General features: G+C 41.0%; 1 protein-coding gene across 1 annotated transcript; it reads right to left on the bottom strand.

Annotated features, from left to right (window-relative positions):
• Nucleotides 1-18303: 18303 nt before the first annotated feature.
• Nucleotides 18304-23334, bottom strand: LOC110963249 (Golgi reassembly-stacking protein 1-like). Its single transcript, XM_022211508.2, has 9 exons — nucleotides 23109-23334; nucleotides 22526-22606; nucleotides 21582-21785; nucleotides 21133-21219; nucleotides 20899-21029; nucleotides 20253-20391; nucleotides 20055-20166; nucleotides 19841-19963; nucleotides 18304-19300 (listed from the first exon to the last, which is right to left on the bottom strand). The coding sequence occupies exons 1-9, from the start codon at nucleotides 23172-23174 to the stop codon at nucleotides 19038-19040; spliced, it is 1206 nt and encodes a 401-aa protein (XP_022067200.2). The 5' UTR covers nucleotides 23175-23334; the 3' UTR covers nucleotides 18304-19037.
• Between the last annotated feature and the right edge of the window lie 3841 nt (nucleotides 23335-27175).

Here is a 27175-nt window from a genome sequence, read left to right as displayed (position 1 = left end):
CATAGTATAATATAGTGTAATAAAATACTAGTACAAATAACATCACTATGTCAAACTGAAATGGACAACAATAGCTGTGTGCGCTGACGTGTTTTAATCAGTGAATAGTGGCATTAAAGCAAGGACATGAATCATTCTGAGTAAATGTTAAAATGGTGATAAAGAACTGGAGAATAGCCAGGTTTTCACGCATACGACACAAGAAAATCTGGTTTGAGAGAATTTTAGCGTGTTACATAAAACTCTTAAGCGAGCATAGCTGGTTAGTTTAATGAGACTAAAAATAGGTGATTTTGGAGGGTCCCGACAACACCTTCCCCCATGCCTAATTTATTCCTTTGTGGGCTGCTTCTCGTGTGAATTTAAATAAAAGGTGTCACGGACAGGTTTCATCAGTACCTGTACAATAAGATGCTCTAAATCAAATGACACCGGGGCAATCCAGTAATGCATTTTTCCCCTACAGTCTTACCACTAATCAGTGAAAGGCCACCACAGCAAGCTGTAGTACGTCATTGTTCATACACTTCTGCATCACAGCCAGCAAAAAAAAAAAAAAAAACCTCATCGACCCGCAGAACAAGCTATAGCCCTTATTGACTGGCTACCTCTCCCAGTGGCCATTATCTTTACTGCCTTGTTACCAGATGGAGGCGGTCAGCGCTGGCACACAGAACAAACCCCATGCACCGTCTTTGTATGAACAGATGGATCAGGAGGAGATGGGTGATATCACATGGCGCGAGGATGCACAAATTACAGGGCTACGCTTGCTGACTGTGGGTAAATAGGATGAAAAATAACAAAAAGAGAGAGTCCATACTGGGAAAACCGCCTGTTAAGAAGAGGACTCATAGGATTTAGGCCTCATTCTGTGAAGGTGCACGTCTAAAATAACAAGAAACACCGGCTCACTGGACTGTCATTTACCTGACTCCAGTGATGGAAACTCACAAATTAGCTTCCACTTAGTGCTGTTGTTTCTGACTCCTTTGTTGCAAAGTCACATTGACATTCCCATTCGCCTCCGTTGTATTTGGCCTTTAGCACTAATTAGCCTATGTTAGCATGCTGATGCTAGCTCAAAGCATCACTGTCTCGAAGTTTGGCCTTTTGGAACTGCTCGTATGACTGTGGAGTAGGACTTGTGTAAAGAAATGGATCAGATTGATGAAGTTTGGAAACCTCAGAATTGCACCTTTGCTATTTGTGGATGACATGGTTATGCTGGCTTCACCAACTGTGCCATTCAAGGTGTACTGGGGTGGTTAAAAGCAGCTGAAACGAGAGTCGAGCTCAAGCCTAAGGCCATGGTTCTCTGCCCCAAACTTGTGGATTGCCACCTCTTGGTTAGTAGTAAATTGCTACCTCAAGAAAAGCAGTCTTGGGATCCTGTTCATGAATGATGAGAAGGTGAAGTATGATGATTAACAGTCAGATTGTTGCAGCATCTCTAGCAAGGAGGGCGTTGTGTCAGACAACCGTGGTATAGGGGCAGCTGAGCTGGTAGTCAAATCTCTTGGTTTACCTGCTGAACTACGTTTTAATTCTAGTGACCAAAAGAATGAAATTGTGGACACAATTGGCCAAAATAAGTTTCCTCATAGGGTGGCTCAGCTCAGTCTTAGAGATAAGGTGAGGAGCTCTGATATTGAGGAGGGAGCTTAGAGTAGAACTGGTGCTCCTTTAGGTCAAAAGCTGCCAGCCGAGGAGACCTACTGGGTGCCTTCCTTTGGAGGTTTTCTAGGCACAGGTAACTTAGAGGAGACCTGCGGGGCTATCCAGAACTTGCTGAAGGGATTTTATTATTTTCATTTTAATTAGGTTCAATTTATGTTGCTTTATTTTATTCATATATGGGCATTTCACAACAAGTGTCATCTCAAGGTGAAGACCTTACAAAATAATAGCGAGAACCCTAACTAATCCAAATGATTCCCTTTGAGCAAGGGATTTGGTGATGCATCTCATCCGGCCTGGGAATATCTACAAATACAAAGGAGATGGATGGATGGATGGATGGATGGATAGATGGATGGATGGATGGATGGATGGATGGATGGATGGATCATCTACAGAAGCAGCTATCCTGGTACCACTTGCTTTAAACAAAAAATTGTATCTCTGTCCACCTGTGATGCAAAATTTTCCACCTACTATACACCATTTACTGTTTGTAGCTTTCTTGTGTTTCTTTTTTAACTTGCTCATGAGCTTGTGTTTGCTCATCAAAGGACAATCTGCGGTTCTAAATATGCAGATTAGTTCCATCCCACTCAGTCGCGCAAAATCTGTCACTGATTAGAAACATTTGTCACAGAGAACCATGGATTCCTACCTGCCAAACACTGTTATCTCTGTAAAAAAGGGATTCCACAATATGCATCGATGCATGAAGACAAGGAATTCAAGATTTTTCACAGCAAGAAACAGAAAAACCTGGCAAAGCAATGCTAGAAGAAGTATTGCTGAAGTTATTATGGGAGCGAGCACAGCAGTAACCGCTGTTTGCGAGGAGATTTGTTGATTTATCCGTTGCTTCATCCCAAAATGGCCTCATTAGGGTAGATTCTTCCCTGGCAGAGACATTTCTCCACATACTGACTCACAACACAAAGAAGTGTTGGGCTTCTCCAAAGAGATTTTTGAAGTACTGCCTGCCCTAATTTCTGGCGTACCCCCTTCTGGTGCACAAAGCGACTTGAGCACATGCTAAATTGAGACAGATCTACACCCTTCCAACTGGTATCATCTTGTTTCTCTGTCTTTTTTCTCACACTCTTTTCCCTCTGTGTGGGTTTGGCCTGCAGGATCCTATTTATGTGACCAGCCAGCTGTCAACAGGACAGCCTGGCTGACAGCAGAGCAGCCTGAAATGTGAACTGCTATTTCTAGGACTCTAGACAGAATACAAAATAGAAGCGCAGGAGAGAATAAGTCATGCCACATACTGAGCAGCATAGAAGCACAGCGGATGTATAATCAGGTCATGCTGCTTTGCTGTGATTTCACTAACAAGGCAGCATGCCCCTCTGAAAATGTCATATATTCATGTCAGTACATCCAGTACTTCTAATTTTCTGTTTTGCTTTTGTTATTTCTGTTCGGCTCATATCAAAGACGAGTGAGGCAAAAGAAAGGGGACGTGGGGAGTGTGTGTGCCGATGTGTGCAGTAATGTGTTTACAAATGTATTCCTGAGAGAGAAAGGGACAGAAAAGGGAGAGAGAGAGGGGAGAAAAGGGAGGCAGAGTCAATGAGGGAGCGAGAGGAGGGGTGTCTGATAGTCACGACAAAATGAGGCATGAGTCATAGCACAGTGATGTAGATGGACGGGGCAGGTAAGCAGCACCCATGTCATGTAAGCACCAACCCAGAGGCTGCAGGCAGGCAGGGGATGAGTCATATTAGTGGTAAGAAAACAGGCAAGAATCCTGGATCGATAACCGCAGTAACTCCCCTTGTTATGTCATTTTTATGGTACATTTTACTGTGTATTAAATTTGCCGTGATTTCCAGTAAGCTGAATTAGTTTGAAGTGTTGAAAAGTGTCGTCAGCTCCTTGAAAGGTTACTTTCTGCAAGTGGAAGCGTTTTTTTTAAAGGACATTACATTTCTCTTGCATTCCTTTTTCATCCCTCGCCCTTCACCTAAAAGCCATAACTGCACTTAGCACTACCAAAACTTCCAAAGGTCTTGTATGTGTGGTATGTTGGGTTCTTCTTTTTCTTTCCTTCTTAAAAGCTTTCCTTCTCTTTTTGAATAATGTTTTTGTAGTTAGCTTAGAAGCATTTTGCTTTAATTTATTCATTTTGTTCATATACCAACACTGCTGTTGAAAAGTCTGGGGTCACTTAGAGATGTCTTTATTTTTTAAAGAAAAGCATTTTTTTCAATGAAGATAACATTAAATTAATAAGAAATACAGTCTAGACATTGTTAATGTGGTAAAAGAAATAATCTACATAATGGAATTTCCAGCAACCATCACTCCTGTGTTCTAACAGTACACTGTGTTAGTTAATCATATTGAAAGGCTAATTGATGATTAGAAAACCCTTGTGTAATTATGTTAGCACATGGATAAAAGTCTGAGTTTTCATGGAAAACATGAAATTGCCTGGGTGACCCCAAATTTTTGAACGGTAGTCTGACTTGATGCACTTTGCTGTTTTGCACTTGAGAATGTGCATACAATGTTGTTGTGCATGTACAATAAAAAATGATATGAATATCCTGAAAAGTACACATAAAACAGTATTTATGATGATAAAACATGAAAAGAGACACACACAAACTGACACCATAGCTTAAAAATGTGCTGTTTCAGTTCCACTTACAAGTTGCTCGAATCAATATCTTCATAAAACAATAGATTAAATGTCTGTATACATTCTGAAAGAAGCTGCTTGCATTGACAAACCCACAAAGAAATAAAACCAAACTGTGCAGCTGCCTGTGCAGTTCAATGTGCCACTTTTGCATCTTTTATGCCATTGTATTCATTTTATGTCCCCCAGCTTAACTGCTTTTGTTCAGTCTCACTGCTCTTCTCAGCCCTTCCAGAAGCTGCATGAGGTGTTATCGAAGAAAAAAACTCTCATAAAGCCATTTCTGAAAGCACCAGACGATAGAGAGACAGATAAAACAACCAACTAATAAACGTTGCATTTAGCAGCCACAGTGCCAGATATTTATTTTTTTTCAAGAGCTGCTGGCGACACAAAAGAGCTAAATGAAGAAAAGATATCTTGGGTTTAAATTTATTGTGATGAGCTCTGTAAAGTGATAACACACTAGTGTTTTGTTAACAGCAGTGGGAAGAAAAATCATTCAACTAGTAATGTTAGCAAATCCACATGACACATAGTGTATATAACATATATAATTTGAATATTTTAAAACACATAGCATCTTAAAGCACAAAGTTATTTCCAAAAAAATACATCAGAAGCTTTTCTCAAATAAATATTCTGCATACCCGGGGGATTAGATCCTCTCACGCTCAATTTATTTTTATTATCCTTGTTTCAGATCTTTAGGGATTAAGGCGAGAAAAAAGTGAATGTGTGAAAATGGGGAAAAAAAGAAATTCGATTTCAAATGCAGCTGACTCATGCACTGAATTTAATGTACCGAATCACAGGGTGGAAGAGCTAAGCAGCTTAACTACATGTTCCTCTGCAGAGCAATTATTGTTCTGTTAAATTCTCAGTGGGCTCTTCGATCAAGCAGCGATGGACCGGTCTTTAAATCTACATATGCTTGCATTAACTCTGTAGTCTGGATGCTTTCTTGGCTGTTGTTGTTAAGCTGTTGTGTTATTTCGCCTGCTACAAATCCACATGCTTTCAAAATAGCAGCAATTTCTTATAATTTTGCTGCTGCAGATGATAAATAGAGCTGGAAATGAATAAAACTGCCAGCAGGGACCGGAAAATATGGTAATGGATTGACGCGCATTCTTGCACCTGGAAATACATGTATTACTGCAGAGTGACGGTAAAAGCAAAGCGCCAGGATCTGCAGAAAAAAAAAAAAAAACCTTCAGCTTTCACAGCATCTCTGAAATGAGCCTGTTCATATTGTTTGTGATGCATGAGAAAGAAAAAGCTGACCCTGCCTAAGAGGGAGGAGGGCTGGGGAATGGGGAACACATGAAATAAAATGTGATTCAACTAGAATAAATAAAAAAAATGTCCATACAAATATGAAAGTTTTATCTGTTTTTGCTCTCATACTACATTTTTACCCTTTGTGCTTCATACCTTTCTTTCATGTACTGAGCCACAGATACGGATTATCTGTTGCTCACGTCTGTGTGTGTGGTGGCGAGCGGACATTACAGCCATTTTACTATTAAATCAACAGGCAAGATAAAAGGCTCCTTTTGCCTGCACGGAAAAGCAGATGAAGATAAAAGCCCCTGGCAGCAGTCTGAGAGCAACATTATCAGGGAAGACAAATCCAATCACAGGGTCTCATTAACAGCAGGTGCCAGTTTTATAGATCATAACCTGGACGCTAGAATGCAATATTTCTATTTGGCGGCTAAAGATGAAATATTGGAAAGAGCTTTAATAGTTCAGTCGTACAAACAACTTTAATATTTTCATATTACGGGTACAAACAAGCACAGTGTCACAATTTATATCTTCAGGGAGACGAAAGCCAGATGACTGTGTCTGGATTGAAATCTTTTGCATGAAAAAAGGAAAGTGAGTGTGTGTATCTTTGCATTTGTGGTGCTCTTTTTATTAACTGACAAGGAAGTATAAAGCCACCTGTTTTAACCCCAATTTATGACGTAAAGTCAAGAGGACACGTGTAAATGTTAAATCTTTAATTAGTAAATCTCTGTGAAAAGATGCATTTTTGAGAGAAAAAAGCCACCTTTTTTCGTAACTAAACATTTGGCATTTATGTAAGATGCAGACTGTAACTGCCAGCCTTTATGCTAAGCTAACCAGCTATTAGCAAGCAGATGAATAAGTCTCTGTGCAATGTCACTTAAATGGGAAATGATTCAAAATTGTCTCATCTCTCAATACAAGCATTACTTTTTTAGTTGACAAGTAGAATATTTTCTCTTGCGAACAATCAAAAGCAAACATTTTCAAAAACCTAAATAGAAAATACAAGCCCCAAAGTAGAAACTCAACACAGCAGAAGTGAAAACAGCTGTGATTAGCAAGATAGAAAGCATGTGATCAGTGAAAAATAAAAGAGAAAACCTGTGATTTCCAATTAGCCAGACTGCATGAACGTGCAGCGCTCGATTTAGACGGTCGCCAGTTCACCACGAGTGCCGGGAATGATAGGAGGTTGATGACATCATACAAAGTGGCTGCCTCCATGAAGAAAACATGATACGTGGTTCAGCTCGATCGAGCGGATTTGGACGTTTTTAGTCGCAAATGGTGACCCGGTGACCGTCCAAACCCGCTCGATCGATTATTCGAGTATCATGTTTTCTTCATGGAGGCAGCCACTTTGTATGATGTCATCAACCTCCTATCATTCCCGGCGCTCGCGGCGACCTGGTGACCATCTAAATCGAGCGCTGACGTGGCTATAAAAAGATCTGTGAACAACAGAATCTTCTCAACTTTAGACCTGCCAGAGGACCTGAAGAATCTGATGATAATTCCTCACAAAGCTAGAGAAGGATACAGGCAGATCAGGTGAAAGGCAGCTGAAGCACAGTTGTAGCAACAGGACAAGTCATAGTAACACAAATCTGGGCTGCAGCGGCTGTTGACTTTAAAGAGTGGGCACAATCTAGCTCTGAAAATCAGACAGGCAAATGCTTCAGACTTGACATAGAGGTTATCAATGGAAAAGAGTTGCTGTCACAGCTCAGACAATGTGAAGAACACATGTCAACCACTGCGGTCATTCAATAGAAATACTCTTGCTCGGCATTTGGCAAGACTAAGGTTTGTTAGAGAACATGAAAAGAAGCCTGATGAATACTAAGAGCACAGATTTTGATCAGATGACGGCGAAGATAAATTTGTTTGGCTCAGACTACCACAGTGAATGCATAGTCCCAACAGTGAAGCACAGAGGTGGAAGTTTGATTATATGGGGTTGAATGAGTCTAAAAGGGGTTGAGATGACATTTATAGATGGTGCCATGAACGCTTGAGGACATAACAAAATACAGGCTGATAACGATCCAACACACACTGTAAAAATCATACAAGAGTTTCCAGAGAACAAAAACAAGTATGTCATCTTACTTAAATCCAAAAGAACACCTTTGGGTATATCAAAGAGAAAGGCATACATTGAACATATATTAGAGTGGCATCTTTGAACAGGTTTTCCCCCAAAATGTTTAGCAGTTAATTAAAAGCATCATTATCCAACCATTATACCTTAAAATAACAGCTGCAAATTCATTTTAATGGTACATTAACTTTCAGTGAGGAGAATAACTCCCAAGATACCATGTCTGAAGTCTATAAAAATGGTATTAATATTCTCACTCTCCTTACTCTTCTCAAGAACAGAAAAAGTGGAACCTCTTTCTTATGGAGGCTACCATAATATAAAGCATGAAGTTGTATATTTTTCTCCAAAAAAAGACGGAATATGGACAAGCACTCAGCAGTCAGACCCTGAGAGCCTCCAGCACACGGTTTTAGAAGCTTAGAGCCCTCTGAGTCCACAGCCAGCTGCTCCTGCTCCATTTTTAACCACACAATTGTTCCCTTATCTTGCCCAAAAGCACCCCAGCACTGAGGAACATGCAGAAGTAAGACTGCCTCTATCTGCCAGAAGCCCTTACTCGGGATGCAAATGGATCCTACTTAGCCTTTTCGATCAATTGATTGTTTCTGACGAGAGCACAACCCGATTGTAGAGGTTAACACTGGGTCAGCAGGAAAGGGGATGAGCGGGAACCACAGTGCAAACGAAGATGTGGTTAAGGATGGGACTAGAAATGTAATGCTACACAGGCTATGCATTTTTAATTGAGCAGCAGTTTAGGATGAGTATTAGAGGCTATATTCTATAGTCCTTTATTCTTTTTTTTTTATTGCTTTTATGCTATTGTTCTGTGTTTCTGAGGGGTTAGGTGCACTCAATTTAAAGATATGATGTCTTAACATCAATATTTCAGTTAAGAGAGGTATCATTTTTTTAGCTACTGTCTAGGAAAGAAGGAAAGGATTTTCTCTTAATGTGCCAGCTTCCTTGGCAGAATAATAGAAATTAGTAGAGAAATTTGTTTCACAGCATCGGGTTAGCGCACCAAACTGAATCTAAATTTAACAGATGGTGCCTGATGGAGGTATGAACATATTCTGGTATTATAACTGCTACAGAGGATGTGAGCAGATTTCTTTTTCACATCTCTGGCATTGCACGCTGCCTGAAATGTCATGATGGAAATCTGGGGTGGCAATCTAGCAGTGGAAAGGAAGAGAAAAATCAGCAGCTGCCAGCTGGCCAACTTCAGGGCATAGTGCTGCAGTCACGCCCACCAAATGAGCAACATTATGGTGTTACTGTAAAGAGAAAACTTTGATCGTGCTTCCCTGCATGCCACGAGCACCTATAGGTTCATCTCTGCTCCGCTCTCAGCGTTGACATCTAAGAACACTGTGCACTTTGCAGCTCCAGCTCAGTATAGTTTAACCCCTAAAAATCAATAGCGAAATCGATCTGAATGTAACAGGAATAGAAAAGAGGAGAGGAGGCGCACGAGACAGGCAAGTTAAAAAAAAGACACACTATTCCATGAATGTTCAGACATCTTGGAGAAGCCTGTGATTATGTCCTTCATGGCAATTTCCAGTTGCCATGGGGACGGGGACAATGCAATCAATTAAACCACGCATGTTGTGCTGGAGACAGAAATGTTTGAGTAATTATTTAACAAACTAAAAGCAGATCATGTTGCTTCTATAACATACAATCAGTGTTTCTGCACTGGATAGCTGCACTTATTTAAAAAATACTGTAGTCAAACATATACACCAATCAGGCATCACATCATGACCACCTCTGGGGATGTGCTGTGGCACTGGGATGGTGGCAGTGATTTCTGTGGGTCCTGTAGGTTGCAGGGTAGGATCTACCTGGAGCAGACTTATCCTGGCACTTCCCATAGACACTCAATACGATTTGGATCTGGGGAGTGTCATTAACCTGGGTGAACAGCTCAGCTCTGTCGTGTGCCCGGGCCTCTCCTGAGCACTTTTTGCGGTGCGTGGGGGTGCACAAGATTAAAGGTTTCCCAGCAGAAGATTGCATTACAATAAAATGGTCGATGTTATTCACTTCACCTGTCAGTGGTCATAATGTTGTGGCTGATCGGATTATATTCATGTTGTAAGTTTGCTCGTCCACATTCCTGCCTGAGAGTATCACAGACAAAACTTCTAATTTAGATGGCAGACTGTGATTAAAGTAAGGCTAAGGAATTAATTAACCTTCTCACCGTGGCTCCAGACGTACAGCCTTCCATATGTGATGGAGCTTTGTCCACTCCACTACGGCAAAGTGCATACAGAGAACACAATGTACTCTAAATCAGTGAAGTGCCCCGTCTAGTACATTGTGCCTTCATCTTCATGTTGGTGTGACACATGTATCTGCAGGCAGCGCTGGAAAAGGAAGGGAAATAAAAAAAGAGAGACCACGGTCACATTGTCAGAGCACACTAGATGACCACGGTGGAAACTTAACATCAGGGCTTTGAAAGCCTCCCACCCACATGCAGATGATGCACACACAAACATGGATCCTCACACACACACACACACACATATCCAGATGCATACAAATGTGCAATGTTCCCCTCCAACTCTCATGTCTGATTGCCTGTTGTTGACAGTGGGAGCAGTGGATGACTCACCACCAGATAAGCGATGGTCCGGCCCTCCCTGAGTCACCTGAGTGTCCTGATCTCCATTTGTCAAAGTAATTGCAGCCACAGGTGGAGGCGGCGACCTGAACCCACCTGCCATTCTCTGTTTACCTCTCTCTGGGTAAATACAGCTCTCATTTCTGTGTTGTCTTAGCACTGGCACAGACATGTGGTCCTCTGCTGGTCCCCATGGACTCAGGGAGGCTGAATCACACCACCCGCCGATGCAAAACCGGCCCATTAATACAATCACTGTAATCAGATCGACAGCTAATGCCAGCAACTGATAGCTCTGCACGTAAATGTAATAGCAATTTAATGGCTTGCGTAACAAATGCTGCATTTAAGGGCGTAATATCAATGTGGGTGATGGTTCAATGGCGAGGCTCTTGATAGGAATCAGATCATTTAAAAGCAGGAGGAACAGGATCGTAAGGCTTTCGGACAGGATGAGAAAAGCGCAGCAACCCCCTGCTCTGCAAAGTAATTGCCAAAAAAAAAAAAAAGAATCTCAAGGGGAGGCTCATTGTTCATGTAGCTCAGCTGTTGTTGGAGAATGTGGCTCTGGCCTGACGTGATAACAGCATATTTTCACTTTGGTATACAGACACACACATGCATCGTTTTCCATTGGGTTACTCTCATTTTGGTCGTTGTTTTCATTCCCTCTCCTGTGCATCCACTCTCTTGATTTTCACCCTCTCTGCATTCACTCGGAATATTATTACGTTCTCCGTGTCTGGGGGCTCAGCTTTTGTCACAATAATGTGTACAGAGAGCCACAGAACTGAAGCTCAGCAGCAAAACCTATCACCGTCAGCCCTCGGATGTTTACATAAGCTTTACCTACCTACAGTCACTCCAATATTAGTCTGCTATTTGATCCTGTGCAGCTGACTGAGCAAAGCAGAAAATTAAAGATTTTTTTTTGGTATATTTGTACTCATGCCAGCTCTGTTTACTTTCTGCATACTGCACCAAATGAACAACACGATCCATGAAATAAACAGAGCATTTACCGTCCATCTGTGAAAGAATAAATACCTAGGCATGCTGCATATTTGATGTGCGAAGTGAATTAGTTATTGTGTTTACTTCACATCTTCAAACATGAGAGATTTACAACAAAAGAAGGCAATTTCTCACATGCCCTCACCCATCTGCACACCTCCGACAGCTCAACTGGATAATTTTTCTACATTTTTCTATCTGTCTCCCTCTAATCCCCTTCTCCCCGGTGTTATAAGATGGTGGCTCGGTTTTTGCTTTGAAAAGCTGATCTAGTTCATGGCTCTCTACCGTATCGGTAGCGTTAGCCTGCAGGAGCACGGCCCTGCTACACACACTCCCCCCTTTCTATCAGGTGGATCAGTGCTTTTCTGTTTTGACACGGACACAAGCTGAGTGACGCACATGCTGTGTTGTCAAATTCAGGCTGTCATCATCTGTTCATGTGCACAAACACAGGGAGCAGAGCTGATTGAAGGGGCTACAATTGGAAGTAAGTGCTGTAGCCGTTTGTCTAAGTGGATGATAAATTATGAGAGTGAGGATTTTATTTGTTGGCACAGGAAAAATGTCATGTTCAATGTCAGGCTTTTTCCCTCCAGGCCAGAATGTTGGTTATAGATTTTAATGTGTTTTAGTTGCATATGTTGAAGAACACTGACATCAAAAGTAGCATTTATTAAAATGCATGAGTTTAATAATACAAATTTAATTTGACACCTACAGTGAAGGGATCATTGACTCTCTATGCTGTGGAAGGTATTCTGCTGGCATGATTTGGGGCCACTCGTCCAGACAGTGGTGAGGGTCACTAGAAATCAAGATGAAGTTGCTCTGAGAGATCACAATGATTCTGTGATAAAACATGTCTATCCTGATGGAGTCTCTTCCACTACAACAATGTCTACATCAATAGGGCATAAGGGATCAGTGAATGGTTTGATGAGGATGAAAATAAGGGGAATTATATTCTGCAGCCTTCACAGTCACCAGATCTCAACTCACTTCAACACCTATGAAAGATTTTGGACAAACTTGTTTGATAGCACTTTCTTCCACCAGCATCAAATCACCAAATGGGTGAATATCATTCAGAAGAATAGCAAACATCCCTCCAGTAGGGTTCCAGAGACTTTTAGGAAAAAATACAGAGATGCACTGAAGCTGTTCTGGTGGGATTTGGTGACTCAACACCTTCCAAAAGAGGCTTTTCCACTAGCACCTACTCAGCTCGACTCAATTCGGTTTAGGTTGTTTTCGATTACAGTTGAGTACCACCTCATTGCGGGTGGAGTCGTCATAGCATGGCATGAAGTTCCTTAGCGTAGTTTGTGTGCAACACAAATGCAACACACCAATGGAGGACCTCTTCATTTGCCACGGAACAGGTCTGGTTGCCATATTCAAATTTTGTCAAGTTTCGTGAAGAGCAATGTGCACTGTCACTGTTGTCAGCTTTCTAAAGAAATGGCTGGTTTGGTTTTCGTGAAGGAGTTGCTCTTGTGTGTCGTCACTCCCTGTCCAATCAGTGGCCTGCACTCTGTAGACGTCACATTATCGGCTCGACTCAGCTCGCTTGCAACCTCGGCTGAGTAGGTACCAAAATAGTACCTGGTACCAGGTATTAGGTCCTAATGGAAAACCTCACAAGCCAAGTAGTATTGAACTGATTCAAGCTGAGTAGGTGCTAGTGGAAAAGCGCCATAAGGCACTTCATGCTGGTTTTTCCTTTAATTTGTCGCCTATGTGTCGCACTGCAGCTACAAAGGCTGGAAACTGCAGACCACCTACATAAAGGCGGCATTGTTACCTCAAAATTACACTTCTAACATGAAAAAAAAATCATCATTGTTTCTGACATTAAGGTCAATCCTGAAAATGTGAGTTGTTCATGTTCTAGGTGTCCATGAGTAAATAGCATGCTACACTGTGTCCCTGTGCATGTTTGGACGTGTTGACGGAGGAGGGCCAAGGCCAGGCATGCATTGCCCTGTGGGGGTGATAGTTAACTGGCAAATGAGGTTAACTCCAAGAGACAGCTCCCTATCGGGTAAAAACCATGCCTGGATAGTGGTGGGGATGTCACAGCAAATATGTCACAGAAACAGGGAAGCAGCAGGGAACGTGTTGAGTAGTGTTCCCCCATCCATTCACATTCATTGTCAGACGCTGAGCCAAACCTTTATCTCTCTGCCTCATCTGCTGCTTTTCAACAGAGCAAGGGGGCTTTCTGATCAGTCAGACAAAAGAGCGAGAAAACTGGGAGGAAAATATGCTGCAGACTCTGTAGACTTGCAGCAGCTTGACATTTTTCGAAGCAATCTGTATATGACACACAGAGAAAACTGTCACAACAAACTTGTTTCTTGTTGTGCTACGATGAAAGCAGCACCACTGACTGCAGTGATAATGTAGCAGTAATACAATTTCTTAATATTACTAATTTCAAAGAGGTGCCTCAAGGACACAATGGAAAGTGAGCCTTGCTTTCAAACTTTTCAAAAGAGAATTTTAATGAGCAACCATCATTAAACAGCTTATGGCTAAACATCAATTTCCCTGGATTCCAGTATTAGCAGAAAATATCAAAAGACCAGGCGGGACTGTCAGATAATGGATCGAAATTGGGAAAAAAACAGTCTGATTATGACATATTTCCTCACTTCGATGTTTCTGTAAGGCTAACAAATTGATGGCACAGATACAAGCAAAGTCCTTCATCAGATTGAGAGCCACAGTAGCAGATGGGTGGAGGTTTGACATCAGCAGGGTCATCCTGACAGTAGAACAATGTGTGCTGTCTTGTGTGTCCAGCTCCTCACCCCTGCTGAATGGGAATTAGTGCTGGAGAGAAAGCAGGCCACCCTCGCTAACCCTCTCATTGGCCGTGGCATCCAATTAGCCTTATCTCTTGCTCTGTTGTCATCAGGAAACCACTGCAAATTGCCCAAGTTTAAAGGTTTATTTGCTGCTGGAGAGGTGACACAGGTCCAGTACAAGGCGACAGCTAAGAATTCTGAGAGAGACAGGGTTTTTTGTTTTTTTCGATGAAGCATTTATCCTTCAGCCTCTTTAGTGGCATGGATTTAAGTATGGCTGTTTCACGCAGTCTGTCAGCCAGTTTTAGGTTAAAATATCTCAGTCTCCATAGACGATATTCATGGTTTCCAGGTTATGTATCCTGATGACTTTGGTGATCCCTTGACTTCTCCTCTGGCAATACCATGAGGTTGACTTCCATTTAAAAACGGATGGCAATGACATTTGACTAAGACAATGATGTTCTCCAGAGGCTGAATTCTTAATGACCTTGTTTGTTTTATCTTCTCAACAGTTCCACTGTTGAAATAAAGGGTCAACACCATGGCTGAGCATTTCCACCTTTAAAATGCTGTATACATGCTGAATTACTCCAATATTACAACTTGCCATTAAGGCGCACAGAGTAGGATGACAGAATTCGAGCAGTCTAGGTGAGCTGGTGTGCTCAAGCGGCAGCTGGTGGGGAAGGGTGACTATAGATCCTCTCACTCTAAAGTAAACAACAGTGCAGAGTTACTTCTAAGGGTACATGTATCCACAAGGGTATCTTTGGAAGCGATTAGTTCTGCAGCATACGATTAGGCAGTGTCACAATAGATGATGACCCTCCGACAATCATGCAAACATTTGTTGGCTGTCTGCTCTTGGATTTCGTTATGGATCAGCACTGCATATCCTTTGGAAACTTTTGCTTATATAAGAAAAAAGTTAATCAAAATGGCTCTCTGAAGACGTTTGACATAAAACAACATGGAAATGATAGATGTTGCAGCCATTAAGGTATGAATGTATTATTTTCATGTAAAATATATGTATAGTTAAATATGGAACTTTGGTAAACAGAGATGAGTTTTTGGCGGTTTGATCAATGACTATTGGGATTTCAACTTTTGCAGGGCCATTAGCGAGTCGATGATTACATTTGCTCATTACTTTGGTTTAGAGCTGCACCCACAAAACTAATGACATTCCCATTAGGTGGAGCTTTATTTTATGTTTTGTGCCAACATACTAAATAAATCCTATTAGGCTTTTCATTTTGAGCTTGTTAGAAAGGCGTTGTTAGCATTTAGCTCACAGCACCACTCTACCTAGATGTAGCTTCATATAACTGCTAGCACGGTTGTAGAGTCTGAGTCTTGTGTGCCCAAAGAATCATTACAATTTACAAAACAACAACTGAACCATCCGTAGGTGCTCATGTGATTAATGACTGTCCTCCCTCAGAGGGAAGCTGGAAAGAGTGAAAGCTGATGTTACAATGCCACAAAACCTCTGAGGGAAGATCTGCCCGATTAAGTTTCTAACTTTAAAGTCTTTAACCGCAGTTTACATCATTTCTCCTACCAGCTGTCACATTGGTTAGACCTGATCAACTTTCAATATTCAGAACTGGTTTCTTGTGCCTGAATTTAACTAAACACTCACTTCCTTCCTTCCCCACCAGCAGTGCTGCTCACAGGTTGTCTAGTTTTCTAATGTGCTCACTATGTGCTCTGCAAGCTAACTCAGGTTGCTCAATATTCCAGTATGCTACTCCAAAGGGTGAAATTATATGCTGAACGGTAATTTATAATGAAATCAATGGAAAGCTGCAATATTTACTGGATAAAAATCAAATCTCCCATTGAAAATCAGACATGCAGCCAGCTGGTAATGACTGCAGAAGTTGAAAACAACTTCCTAATGAATTCAGACCCCTCAGAGTGACAGCTCTCCTGCATGAATGAATGTAATTATGGCCTGTACGTAACACAGACAGGCACTCACTGAGATTATTCCCAGGCTCTGGTGTGCACACTGTGAACAACACTGCATGGCACTTGTATGCAAATACACCTCACAGCACTTCCAAATATAGGCTCCGTCCCACCAAGATATTTGTGGTTTGGGTGGGAAGGGGATTAAATAAAAAAATGAAAACAGAAGTCTGAGAGTGTTGTTCCCACACATATGAACAGAAAAGAGTGCATCTACAGTGATATATCTCACTTTTACATGCCATATATGAGTCACTTTATGTCTATAGGTTTAATTGTACTCGACTTAAACACCCACAGACTCTAATATAACCTACTTTGTGTGCCATAGCGTCAACAGTGCACATTAATTCAGCCAGAAGATGAAAGAGTACGATGCATTTTTATGTGGAGATGTGTCACCAATGCAGTTGGAGCAATTGCTCGCTTATTTTCCAACACTCTTCAGCCCTGCATCTGTACATTTTTCATCCCTTCCTTCCATCCATGTCTCACCCCCTCCCTTCTATCTTTCTCCGTAGTTATTCTATTTCACAATTTGTCATGCCGCAACGATAGACTGAGGCAACGAGCACTATGCTGGTGCCTGTGAGCCGAGCCTCTCAGGGGTTGAGATAAAGCTAAGCTGACATGTGGGTTGAGCTGCATTACAGTGTCCTTTGAAACAATCTCAGAAAAAGGGAGAAAAAAGAAGACAAGGCATGTTCCTCCAGAGGTGGCCCCCTTTACAGTTCACCTCTCAACTCTTCTTGGCATGCAGCTGCTGGCTTTTGCCTAGGGCGGCTTCTACAAACAAAGCTATCTTCATGTTGCAAAACCTCACGTGGAGCTAATGAAATAGCATGTCAAGCCTGAGGGCGAGGAATAATAAAAAATAAAAAAAAATGCAAAAAACCGTCCAACTCGGCACTGAAAATGTGTCGGTTTGATAAGCTTTAGGTTCCAATTTCTCCAAAATTTCAACTTTGCTTCTATTAAATGTCAGTGTGCAGGCAGATTTGCAGCCACTGAGGTACTTCTTATTCACTGAGGAAACATAATCCTTTTTTAACATACGCTCACAGGTGTTCCAGAGGAAAGCTTCTTTAAGAACAGCACTCCACCGCTCCAATGGAAACAGACAAATCCATCTCCCTCTCGTCTTTCTTCCCACCACACAGGCTTTTCTTTCCCCTCATGCCCATCCCCCTCCTTGAACTGAGTGTGGAGTGCCCTGGTAAATAATTGAGCCATATTCCCCTTCTGCAACTGTAGCTTCCCCCGTTTAATATTTTGATTTGCATCCATTTATTTATTCATTTTTGCAACCGACATTTGGTCATTTGAATCTAAGATTAAGAAGGGATACAAGTATAGACACAGAACATCTGAAATATTAATAGTTGATGCTGCGTGTAGTTCATGAATGAAGGATTCTCCAGTATGGGATTTGGATTAAATTCTTAAAAAATGTAAAACCTGCTTTTTTTTCTTTAAACACCAGTATCCATCTATCATTTACATTTGATGTTTTGCTCTCAGTCAAATGGATTTTCAACCCAAACAGCCTCTATATTTTGCCAGTACTGACGAAAGCACCTTTTCTAGGTACAAAATATGCAGCACTAAATGGTACAAATGATGCAGCATGTCACTGAGGCTGAAAGGCATCAGTGTTATTAAGTCTCTGTTTTTTTAAGAGCAGACAAATAAATCCCATCACTGACCTGCATAATTCCATAAAGGAAAAGCGATTTTTAAAAAACATTATCCATAAATGACTCATGACTCCAATCATTCCTGAAAATGTGAGCTCTAATCTGACATAATTCTTGAAGCTGCAATAACAAAAAAAAATGAAAGCCTACCCAGCTGAGAGCTATAGAGAAGTATTTGCTGACATCTGCTGTCTAAAAGCATGAAGTTACTCTTCTAGAAATTGCTTGTACTAAAAACGACAACAACCGGGGACACTCATTGCATTAGGTGTGATGACTCTGAACAGTTATGTGCAAACTGTCATTATATCATCAGCCTTCTTTACAGGTGGTTTAATTACACAAAATAGCAAGACTTTCCACTGTAATTATGCAAATACTTAACGAAGAAAAGACAACCAGAGACGTGGGGGTTTCTCTTGAGCATCTTTTTATAAACATCTGTATATTTTCATCCTTCCACATAGATCAGAAACAGATTTAATTAAAATCAACACAAAGAGACAGAAAACTCACTCAGTTCCACCAATCAAAAGTCAGACTTACATATAAAAAAAGAAGATATCTCAAACAAGACATAAAAGGCATAAAGGCTAAAATGGTAAAAGCCTGAGATTAAAAAATCTTTCACCTATGAGAAGACTGAAACATAAACTCTGATTCCAAAACCTAAACAGTAAACCCATATGATGGATATATGTGAACTCCAGGTCAAGCTTTCTTTGTCTACAGCGTTTTAAACTATTTAGAAGGTGATGACAGTAAAAACAACAAGACTACTTTCCTTTTTTTTTTTTAACCATTGTCTGTTTTGTGCAAACTAGGATGGTTTTTAGCAGCAGCTGGACCAAGCTAAATAATCGTCTCATTTGATGTTTAAACATACAGTGCTCCTAAATTATAGAATACATTCATATTGCGTTAGCCATCTGTATTTCTAATCTTATCTGTCAACATAATATCATTCTTAAATGTGCAATTTAGCATGCAGCAATGGCACTGGTGTATAAACAAAATTCTTGGAAATTGAAAATAGTTCCAGTGATACAACTTACAATTATAACGGAAGCTTTCCTGTAACACGTGTGCTCTTAATCTTTTGTTATGCAAACTAGCTTGAAGGTTACTTATTCTCTGGTTAATCGTCTTAACTTTCTGACGCAGGAGGCTCCAACACCTCTTCCTTTATATTACGGGCTGAGCTTGAGGAACCAGAATCTTGCATCTCTGGGTGACTTGTGACACTGAGGTTCTCTGTGGTAGCTTCAAGGCCACTAATGTCATGTGCAGGGTCTAAGGTGGGAGAAGTGTTGGTGATCAGGTCTGTGTCACACCTCTGCTCAGATTCCTGAATGTTTGGTTCTTCCTCCCTCTCTGGAGATGAAGGTCTTTGGTCAATGGACGAATTATCTGCAAAATAATATTCATAGGTGTAGTGAAAACACTGTTACATTGTCTCAAAATGGGAGCGGGTAATTCATGATGAATTTGGTCAACTCTTCAGGTATACCAAATTTCTTGTTTCATTTCCTTCATTTAATATCATTAATAGGACTAAAGGGCAGAAAAGCTTTGCTGCTAAACCTTCTGTGGGTTTAAACTTAAACTCAGATTGCCTAATTTCAGGTCATACACCCATGATGATTGATGATAAACAGGACTGAACCTATGTTTGGATTTTAAACAAAAACCCGATATAGCTTCAGATGCTTCTATATTACCTGCATCTATAAACATAATTATGTTTTCTACATTTGGGTGGGCTAGTTCTGTTCTGCTGGAACAGAAACTAATGGACCAGCCAAGGGATTAAATGGACCCAAATTGCGAGGCGTGTCAACAATAGCTGGTTTTAATTGTTCTCATTTTTCTTTTTGCGCTGGATGGCATTATCAGCACTTAATTGCTTTATTCAGAGCCACACAATTTAATCATGAGCGAAATACTTACCCAGGCTACACTGATCACCCGAGTCATCTCCATAATTAGCAAACATGGAGGTGTGGCCCTCGCCATTAGAGGAAACCACATCTGACAAATCTGAAGTCATCACTTCTGGTGTCTTGGAAATATCTAAAAATGGCAAAGAAGAAAAGCCCATTATTTTGTGGGAGCTTACTCGTTATGTCAGTTAGATTAATATGTCTTCAGATAGGCTGGGTACCTGGTTCTACAGCCTGCTGTGTGGGTGAGATCACACTCAGATCCTGCACACCTCCTTCAATTTGATTCAAGTGTGTTTCAGTAGGTGGGCTATTTTCAGCCACAGAAGGCATCTGAAGATAAAGAACACGAGTTTACAAAAAGTCTCCACCAAAGGACATTTACTAAGAAAACAAAAAAAAGATAAGATTAACTGTACCTCAGTGCCATCAACTGCAACCCTCTCTTCATTGCTGCTACTGACCGCTGGAGGAATAACACCTTTATTCTGGGTGTTAAGCTGCACTGGACGTGTGGGAATCCTGTGCAAGTAGCCATAGCCAATGCCACAGCCTAAGCTAAAATGTAGCACAGAGAACACACAGATATTTCAATTTATGTTTGGTCTGTTTGTGAGCATACTAATGACATAATTATAGACTGTACATAAAAGATGGACACCTCGAGTTTGTTATTGGCCACTGCCATCTTCCTCTTTTGAAATGGGTAGTGACTTGTCAATTACAAGGAAGCCCTTTTGTAAAGCATTTCTTATTCTATGGTCTATCCCATTCTAAATGCGACCATGCTTAATTAAATAAACATCATTCTGCAATAAAAGAGATATAAAACTAGTGACTGAGACCATGAACTCATTAGGAAAATGATTACTGATCTGGCAAATCAAGAGAGAAGAAGGGTATTCATTTTCATAGACTTTTGGACTTGTTTTAGTGAGGAGAGGTGCTGCCCCCTGCTGGCCATTGGAACTATTTCAGGTTTAACACATTTGCATGACATAATGAGCAAGATCTGTGCACTGTTTTAACTATGCATCTTCATTTGTAAACAAAACAAACACTGACCTCCCTTCTCCTCCCCATGCTCCATTGGGAGTCACCACCACCTCTCTGCACTGCTCAGTCTGTGTGTTATACACCAACAGCTTCAGAGGCTTCCCCTCGCTGGCTTCAATCAAAGAAAAGAAGTCCTCTGACTGCAAGGGTCACACAAAAATAGCGAATGATTTTGTCAGTGTACGCGTATTTTTTAAAGTCAATTTAAGATTAAAAATTTAAGAAGAGCATGGGAAACCTTACGTCTTGTAACACCTGGTCAGCTCCAACAATAAAGTCATCATGTGCATTAAGGCCAGCCAGTGCTGCAGGAGAATTTGATTCCACATCCTAAAACGGGAAAGAGGCATGTTTAATTAGAACCACTGTCTAAATTGAACTAAATTGTGACTGAAAAGATATTTTTAACATGTAACAATAACATGTTAAAAAAATGTATTAAGATACATACCTACAAGAAATACATATTAAGTATTACTTGCAATTTTGGCAAAACATTAAGTTAAACAAAGTGTTTTTTGTTCTGTTTTTACCCCTTTCATTTATTTATCTTAACTGCTTTAACCTCACAACACAAACCAACAGAAAATGTGGGGAATGCCATCTCACAGCTGCCAGTAATCTATTTTACATGGCAGCCAACAAGAAGTAACTAAATTCAGCTTGAACAAAGGAAAGTAAATTTGACTTACCAAGACATGCCACACGTTCTCACTGGCTCCTTCAAAGCTGCAGAAGCGAACACTAGCACCCAGCAAGCCCTGACCACCCCACATGTTACTGGGTGTCACCTCCAGTTCCCTCACCCGCTGGGTTTTAGTGTTGTACACTTCAAGTTTGACTGCTTTTTCCACATTGGCCTTTAAAAGGTCCTTCAGCAAGTCATTTTCTTTATTCTGGGAAAACACAGGAATACGGGCAACTCCAGTTGTGACAGCACAAAGACGGTTTTCGTGTAAATGAAGATGAAGTTAGATTATGGATAGAAAGGTTTATGAAATCACCAAAAATAAAAAAATATACCTGACCAATTTTGTCATTTAAAGACATGCAGCCATTGTATTAACTGTGCCGTTTGTGCAGTTAGTACAATGACATGCTTTTTGTCATGTATAATCATCCTTTCCTTCAGAATGTAACTTAAACTTTAAACAACATAAAAAATGGTCAATTGTCACTGACCTTAAAAACACAGTTAAATGCATATTTGACATCTTTAGAATGCATGGTTACATTGTGATGTGCCATGTTTACAAATATGTGTTACCATCTTCATATCGAATGCATAAAAACTCTAAGTTCAACAATCTTTTTTAAATTTAAATCATGAAACCTGTTCTTATCTCTTTGATTGTGTGATTCAGTGATCGAATGAATCCCTTTCTTGGGATGATTTCATTTAAAGCGCTACTTCAAAAGTCAGTATTATTTTGATTTTGTCCAAAGTTAACTAATTAAATTCATGGTAAATGTGACAGTTCAACGAATATGTGAATGGCGGGATTGAATAAAATAAAAATGAATACTGAATAAAAATGTGAAATTAATAAAAGACTACTTGATGTCAAATGCATATTACATTTAGTGCAGAAACAAACTAAGCAAGTCCTGCCTGGCATCACAGGAGTTTACTCACAAGCCGGGTGTTTCCAATAGAGAGAATGAAATCAAAGAAAGGCTCCAGACCAGCCTTCTGGGCAGGTGACTCTTCTTGAACCTGAAATGTAAGAAAACACGTTTGAGATTTGTTTGAACAAACATAAAAGACACACAGTTACGATCGCCCCCGTGTGTTAACTCAAGTTACTGCAGTGGCCAGAATTTGGGGCTCCTCATTGCGAGATATCACACAGCTGGGGTTTCTTGCATATTTGTTGTTATTTTTAATTTCAAGACATATCCTTATTAGTATGGAGTTCCTACAGCAACTACTTAACATTTACAAACTCCAGCAAGGCAAAGTAGCTTGGATTGGAGCCAGATGCCACCTCATCATGGGCGGACACCATTAACGCTGACCACGAGTTACTACACTTACAGAAAAGCCTGTCAGTTACTACTCTGCTCTTTATACATTTATGATGTGACCATTTCTGTTTCGGTGTAGCATTGTTAGCAAGTCAGTGCGCTAAAAATGAGAAAAACGTTTTTTAAAAGTGACCTGTACGGACTGAGGAACCGCGGGACATACTAGTATAACCTTGCATGTTACAACGTACCCCGTGGACATGATATCCGCTATTAGTTCCACCGTCCGACAAAAACGAACTCTGCGGCAGCCCCATGGCCTTCAGATTTTATGTCACACTTCTACTGACCAAATGTCACAGAGGTAGACTTGTGTTAGAAGTCATTACTAGGTGATATACACCGGCTTCGAGCTAGCTAGCGCCGACAGCTGAGGCAGGTTGACAGCAGAAACCGGAGGACTAGACAAAGCTAATAAATAAAGAGAGCAGAATAATCGATCCTGTCTGTGCAGCGCTCAAGAAATCTGCATTCGATTAGCCGCCCTTCACTGGAGTTCTACGCATTTACTCAGCAACAGATAACGTGTCATTACAAGCTTCAGGATCCCGTTCATGAAAAGAGACGTGTTGTATTTGGGTATTCAATAATAAAATATTGCACATACACAAATAAATGATTTTAAAAAACATATATTTTATATCTCATTAACATATATGATAAATAAATACCGACAGTTTTTTTTTTTTACCTGATACAGAGCATGTCTGGGAGAATTTTAAAAGATTTGATTTTTAAAAATCATAAAGTTTCCTTTTTTATGAATAAAAGCAAGAGTAAAATAGATGGTCAGTACCAAGCAGGTGTCTGTGATTTATTATTTAGCTTCCAGAATCACACTAGGACAGTACTTTTTGATAACACAATTATGTTCCAACATTTTTCAAATTAGGCTACTTTAAGAGAACAATGTAGCAATATCTAGGCAATATCTCATCAAAATGGGATCCGGACATTCTCATCACCAAACTGGACACTCTCGGCCTCCCCCCTCTCACATGTGCCTGGATAAAGGACTTCCTCACCAACCGGCCCCAGGCTGTGAGCCTCGACCCCCACCTGTCCTCCACACGGACACTGAGCACCGGCTCCCCACAAGGCTGTGTGCTGAGCCCCCTCCTGTACTGCCTCTACACCCATGACTGTCGTCCGGCCCACAACAGCAACCTCATCGTGAAGTTTGCTGACGACACAACAGTTGTCGGACTCATCACAGGAGAAGATGAGGCAGCCTACAGAGGGGAGGTCCTGAAGTTGGCAGCTTGGTGTTCAGAAAACAACCTGGCTCTGAACACCAAGAAAACAAAGGAGATCATTGTCAACTTTTGGAAGCTCAGCACCGACCTAGCCCCCCTCTACATCAACGGTGAGTGTGTGGAGAGGGTCCACACCTTCCGGTTCCTGGGCGTCCTCATCTCCTCTGACATCTCCTGGACGGACAACACTACGGCGATCATTAAGAAGGCACAGCAGCGGCTACACCTCCTGAGGGTTCTCAAGAAACACAACTTGGACCCCACCCTGCTGACGACCTTCTATCGCTCGTCCATTGAGAGCCTGCTGACTTATTGCATCACAGTGTGGTACGGCAGCTGCACCATGGCAGACAGGAAGGGGCTTCAGAGGGTTGTTAAGACAGCACAGAAAATCATCGGCTGCCCCCTCCCCTCCCTGATGGACATTTACACCTCCCGCTGCCTTAAAAGGGCAGGAAACATCATCAAGGACAACTTCCACCCTGGTTCCGACCTGTTTGTCCTGTTGCCCTCAGGAAGGCGCTACAGGTGCATCAGAACCAAAACAAACAGACTCAAAAACAGTTTCTTTCCAAAAGCCATCACCACTCTGAATTCAAACATGCACTGACATTCCAAACCTCCCCCCCCCCCCAGACTACCTCAAAACCGTCTACTGTGCAATACGGACTATTCTAATGTGCAATATCACACTGACCATGCACTTTTATTCTTTTTAACTGTTTTAACTTATCCTTTTTTGTGATTTTTATTACATGTATCTTGCACTGATGGAGATGCTCTAAATCTCATTGTACTTGTGTATAGTGACAATAAATGGCATTCTATTCTAAATAAGTTTTTATATATAATTTTAAAAAATGCTACCTCATAATATATCTACTTGTAATGTGGCTTTTGAATCTGCATATGTCTATATCGATTTATATGTATATACTTTTGGTACTTTCGTAAATACGTACCTGTATCGTACACTGAAAAAGTCCCACGGTGTTAGCAGACTGGGGAACATTTTGTTCAGAACACTGGCTGCTTATCAGTCTATACATTTATGTTATCTGTTTGTGTCTGACTCTCACCTTTCACAGCAGATGGGATAATCTACATGAATTGCTGATATTGACAGGTAGCATAACAGCTGCCTGAACTCGAAGACCTTTCTGAAGGTCTTTCAGTGTCAAACTGATATAAATAGTTAAAAGCAGAGTGCTCCTAGTCCTCTGTTCCAACATGATTTGGCTTGTGACTTTCCTGTCCTGCTTTGGTGAGCTTGAAACATAATTCACTACAGATTTTTTCTTTGCTGATAGGTATCCAGTGAACCTTAATAAAATAATACCACTGTGCCCTCCGTTTATCTTAATGTGTATTTCAAAGGGCTGCTTTGTGCTGACGAGCCTTTCATCCATAATGTGCACAATGAGAGAGTCATAGGAGGTCATGATGCCAAACCCAACACCTGGAAATGGTAGGTAAAAGAGGGACACTTTGAATGGTAGTGGCTTATTTTATTTGAAGCAAATCTGATCAGTATTAAAATAGTAGTCCTTAGAGCTCTGAAATTAAACCCCCTACATTGCCTCTGTGTATTTGGCCTTTGTTTTCTCTCAGGTTTCTCTGCAGCATGGTTCATCCGATGAAGAATCATTCTAACACATCTGTGGAGGCTCCATCATTGACAGTTTATACATCATGACTGCAGCTCACTGTATTCTCAGGTTTTGTTCCCTGAATTTATTGCTGCTGATGCCAATCATTTGTACATTTTGCACATCTGGAAGTCCCATGTTACTGTTCTCTGGGCTTCATAAATAACTGTAGCACTGTTTGTTCTTGCTAATTATGTCTCTGTTAGCATGGATGCTAAACAGTTCCGTGTGGTGGTGGGTGAGTACAACCTGTTATGATGTGTGACATGACAGCTTGTGAAAACAAATTTCCTTTGGGACAATAAAGAGCTCTATCTATCTATCAATCTGTTTGAGTATGACGGCAGTGAGCAGTTCATCTGTGTGGAAAAGATCGTTGTCCATCCTGGTTGGAATGGTGACCTTGCCAACGGGTGAAGTGGCAGCATTTTAAACCACCCTTAATTTGAAATGCACAATTTATTGCGAATAAATGTTTGCATTTTGTGTTTTTCTTAGAAATGATATTACTATCTTGAAACTGGCTAATCCCATGTATGACAACGGTTACGTGGCCCTAGCTGAGCTTCCCTACCGTGAACAGATGCTGCCTCATGGTTTCAACTGTACCATCACTGGCTGGGGACTGTGACTATGCACGTCAATGCACATGCACACACCATATGTACATCCAATACAAAAATTCCTATGATCCTTTCTCACCAACTCAGATGAAGGGAGCATCCCCACCATCCTGCAGGAAGCTCCCCTTGATGTGGTGGAGCATTCAGTCTGTTCTCAGGGTGACTGGTGGGGCAGTGTTGCTCTGAACACCATGGTGTGTGCTGGAGGGGATGGAATCACATCAGGCTGCCAGGTACAGTGAAACCAGTTTGTCTCAATCTGAAAATAGAAAGGGCATTATTTAACTTATTTTTACAGTTTCCCACAAAACAAAAATCTGAAGATCACAAGCATTTCTCAGCAGCCTTTAAAGTGTCATGCAGTTTCTAAATTGAAATGCTACTCAGTGATCCTGTTTGCAGGTTTGTTGACTTATCAAAGAGAATAATTCTGACAGTGACACCAGCTCTGTTAAGAATTCCTCCTTGCAACCCAGAAATACAATGTCCTTCTTATCTCTACATCTCCCAGGGTGACTCTGGAGGTCCCCTGAGCTGCTATACTGACGGAGCCTGGAGAGTCCATGGTGTTGCCAGTTACGGTCCAGGTGGCATGTGCAACCAGTATAAAAAAAACCACAGTCTTCACCAGAGTTGCTTCCTTCCTGGACTGGATGTATTCAGTAAGCCTTCTGTAACATCTATGATTGTGTTAGACTATTATAAGCCAATGCAAGTGGTGTGTTGACTG

This window comes from Acanthochromis polyacanthus, chromosome 20 (assembly GCF_021347895.1).
Source record: "Acanthochromis polyacanthus isolate Apoly-LR-REF ecotype Palm Island chromosome 20, KAUST_Apoly_ChrSc, whole genome shotgun sequence".
In the NCBI taxonomy this organism is placed as follows: Eukaryota; Metazoa; Chordata; class Actinopteri; family Pomacentridae; genus Acanthochromis; species Acanthochromis polyacanthus.
This window is presented reverse-complemented; position numbering and strand designations above follow the sequence as displayed.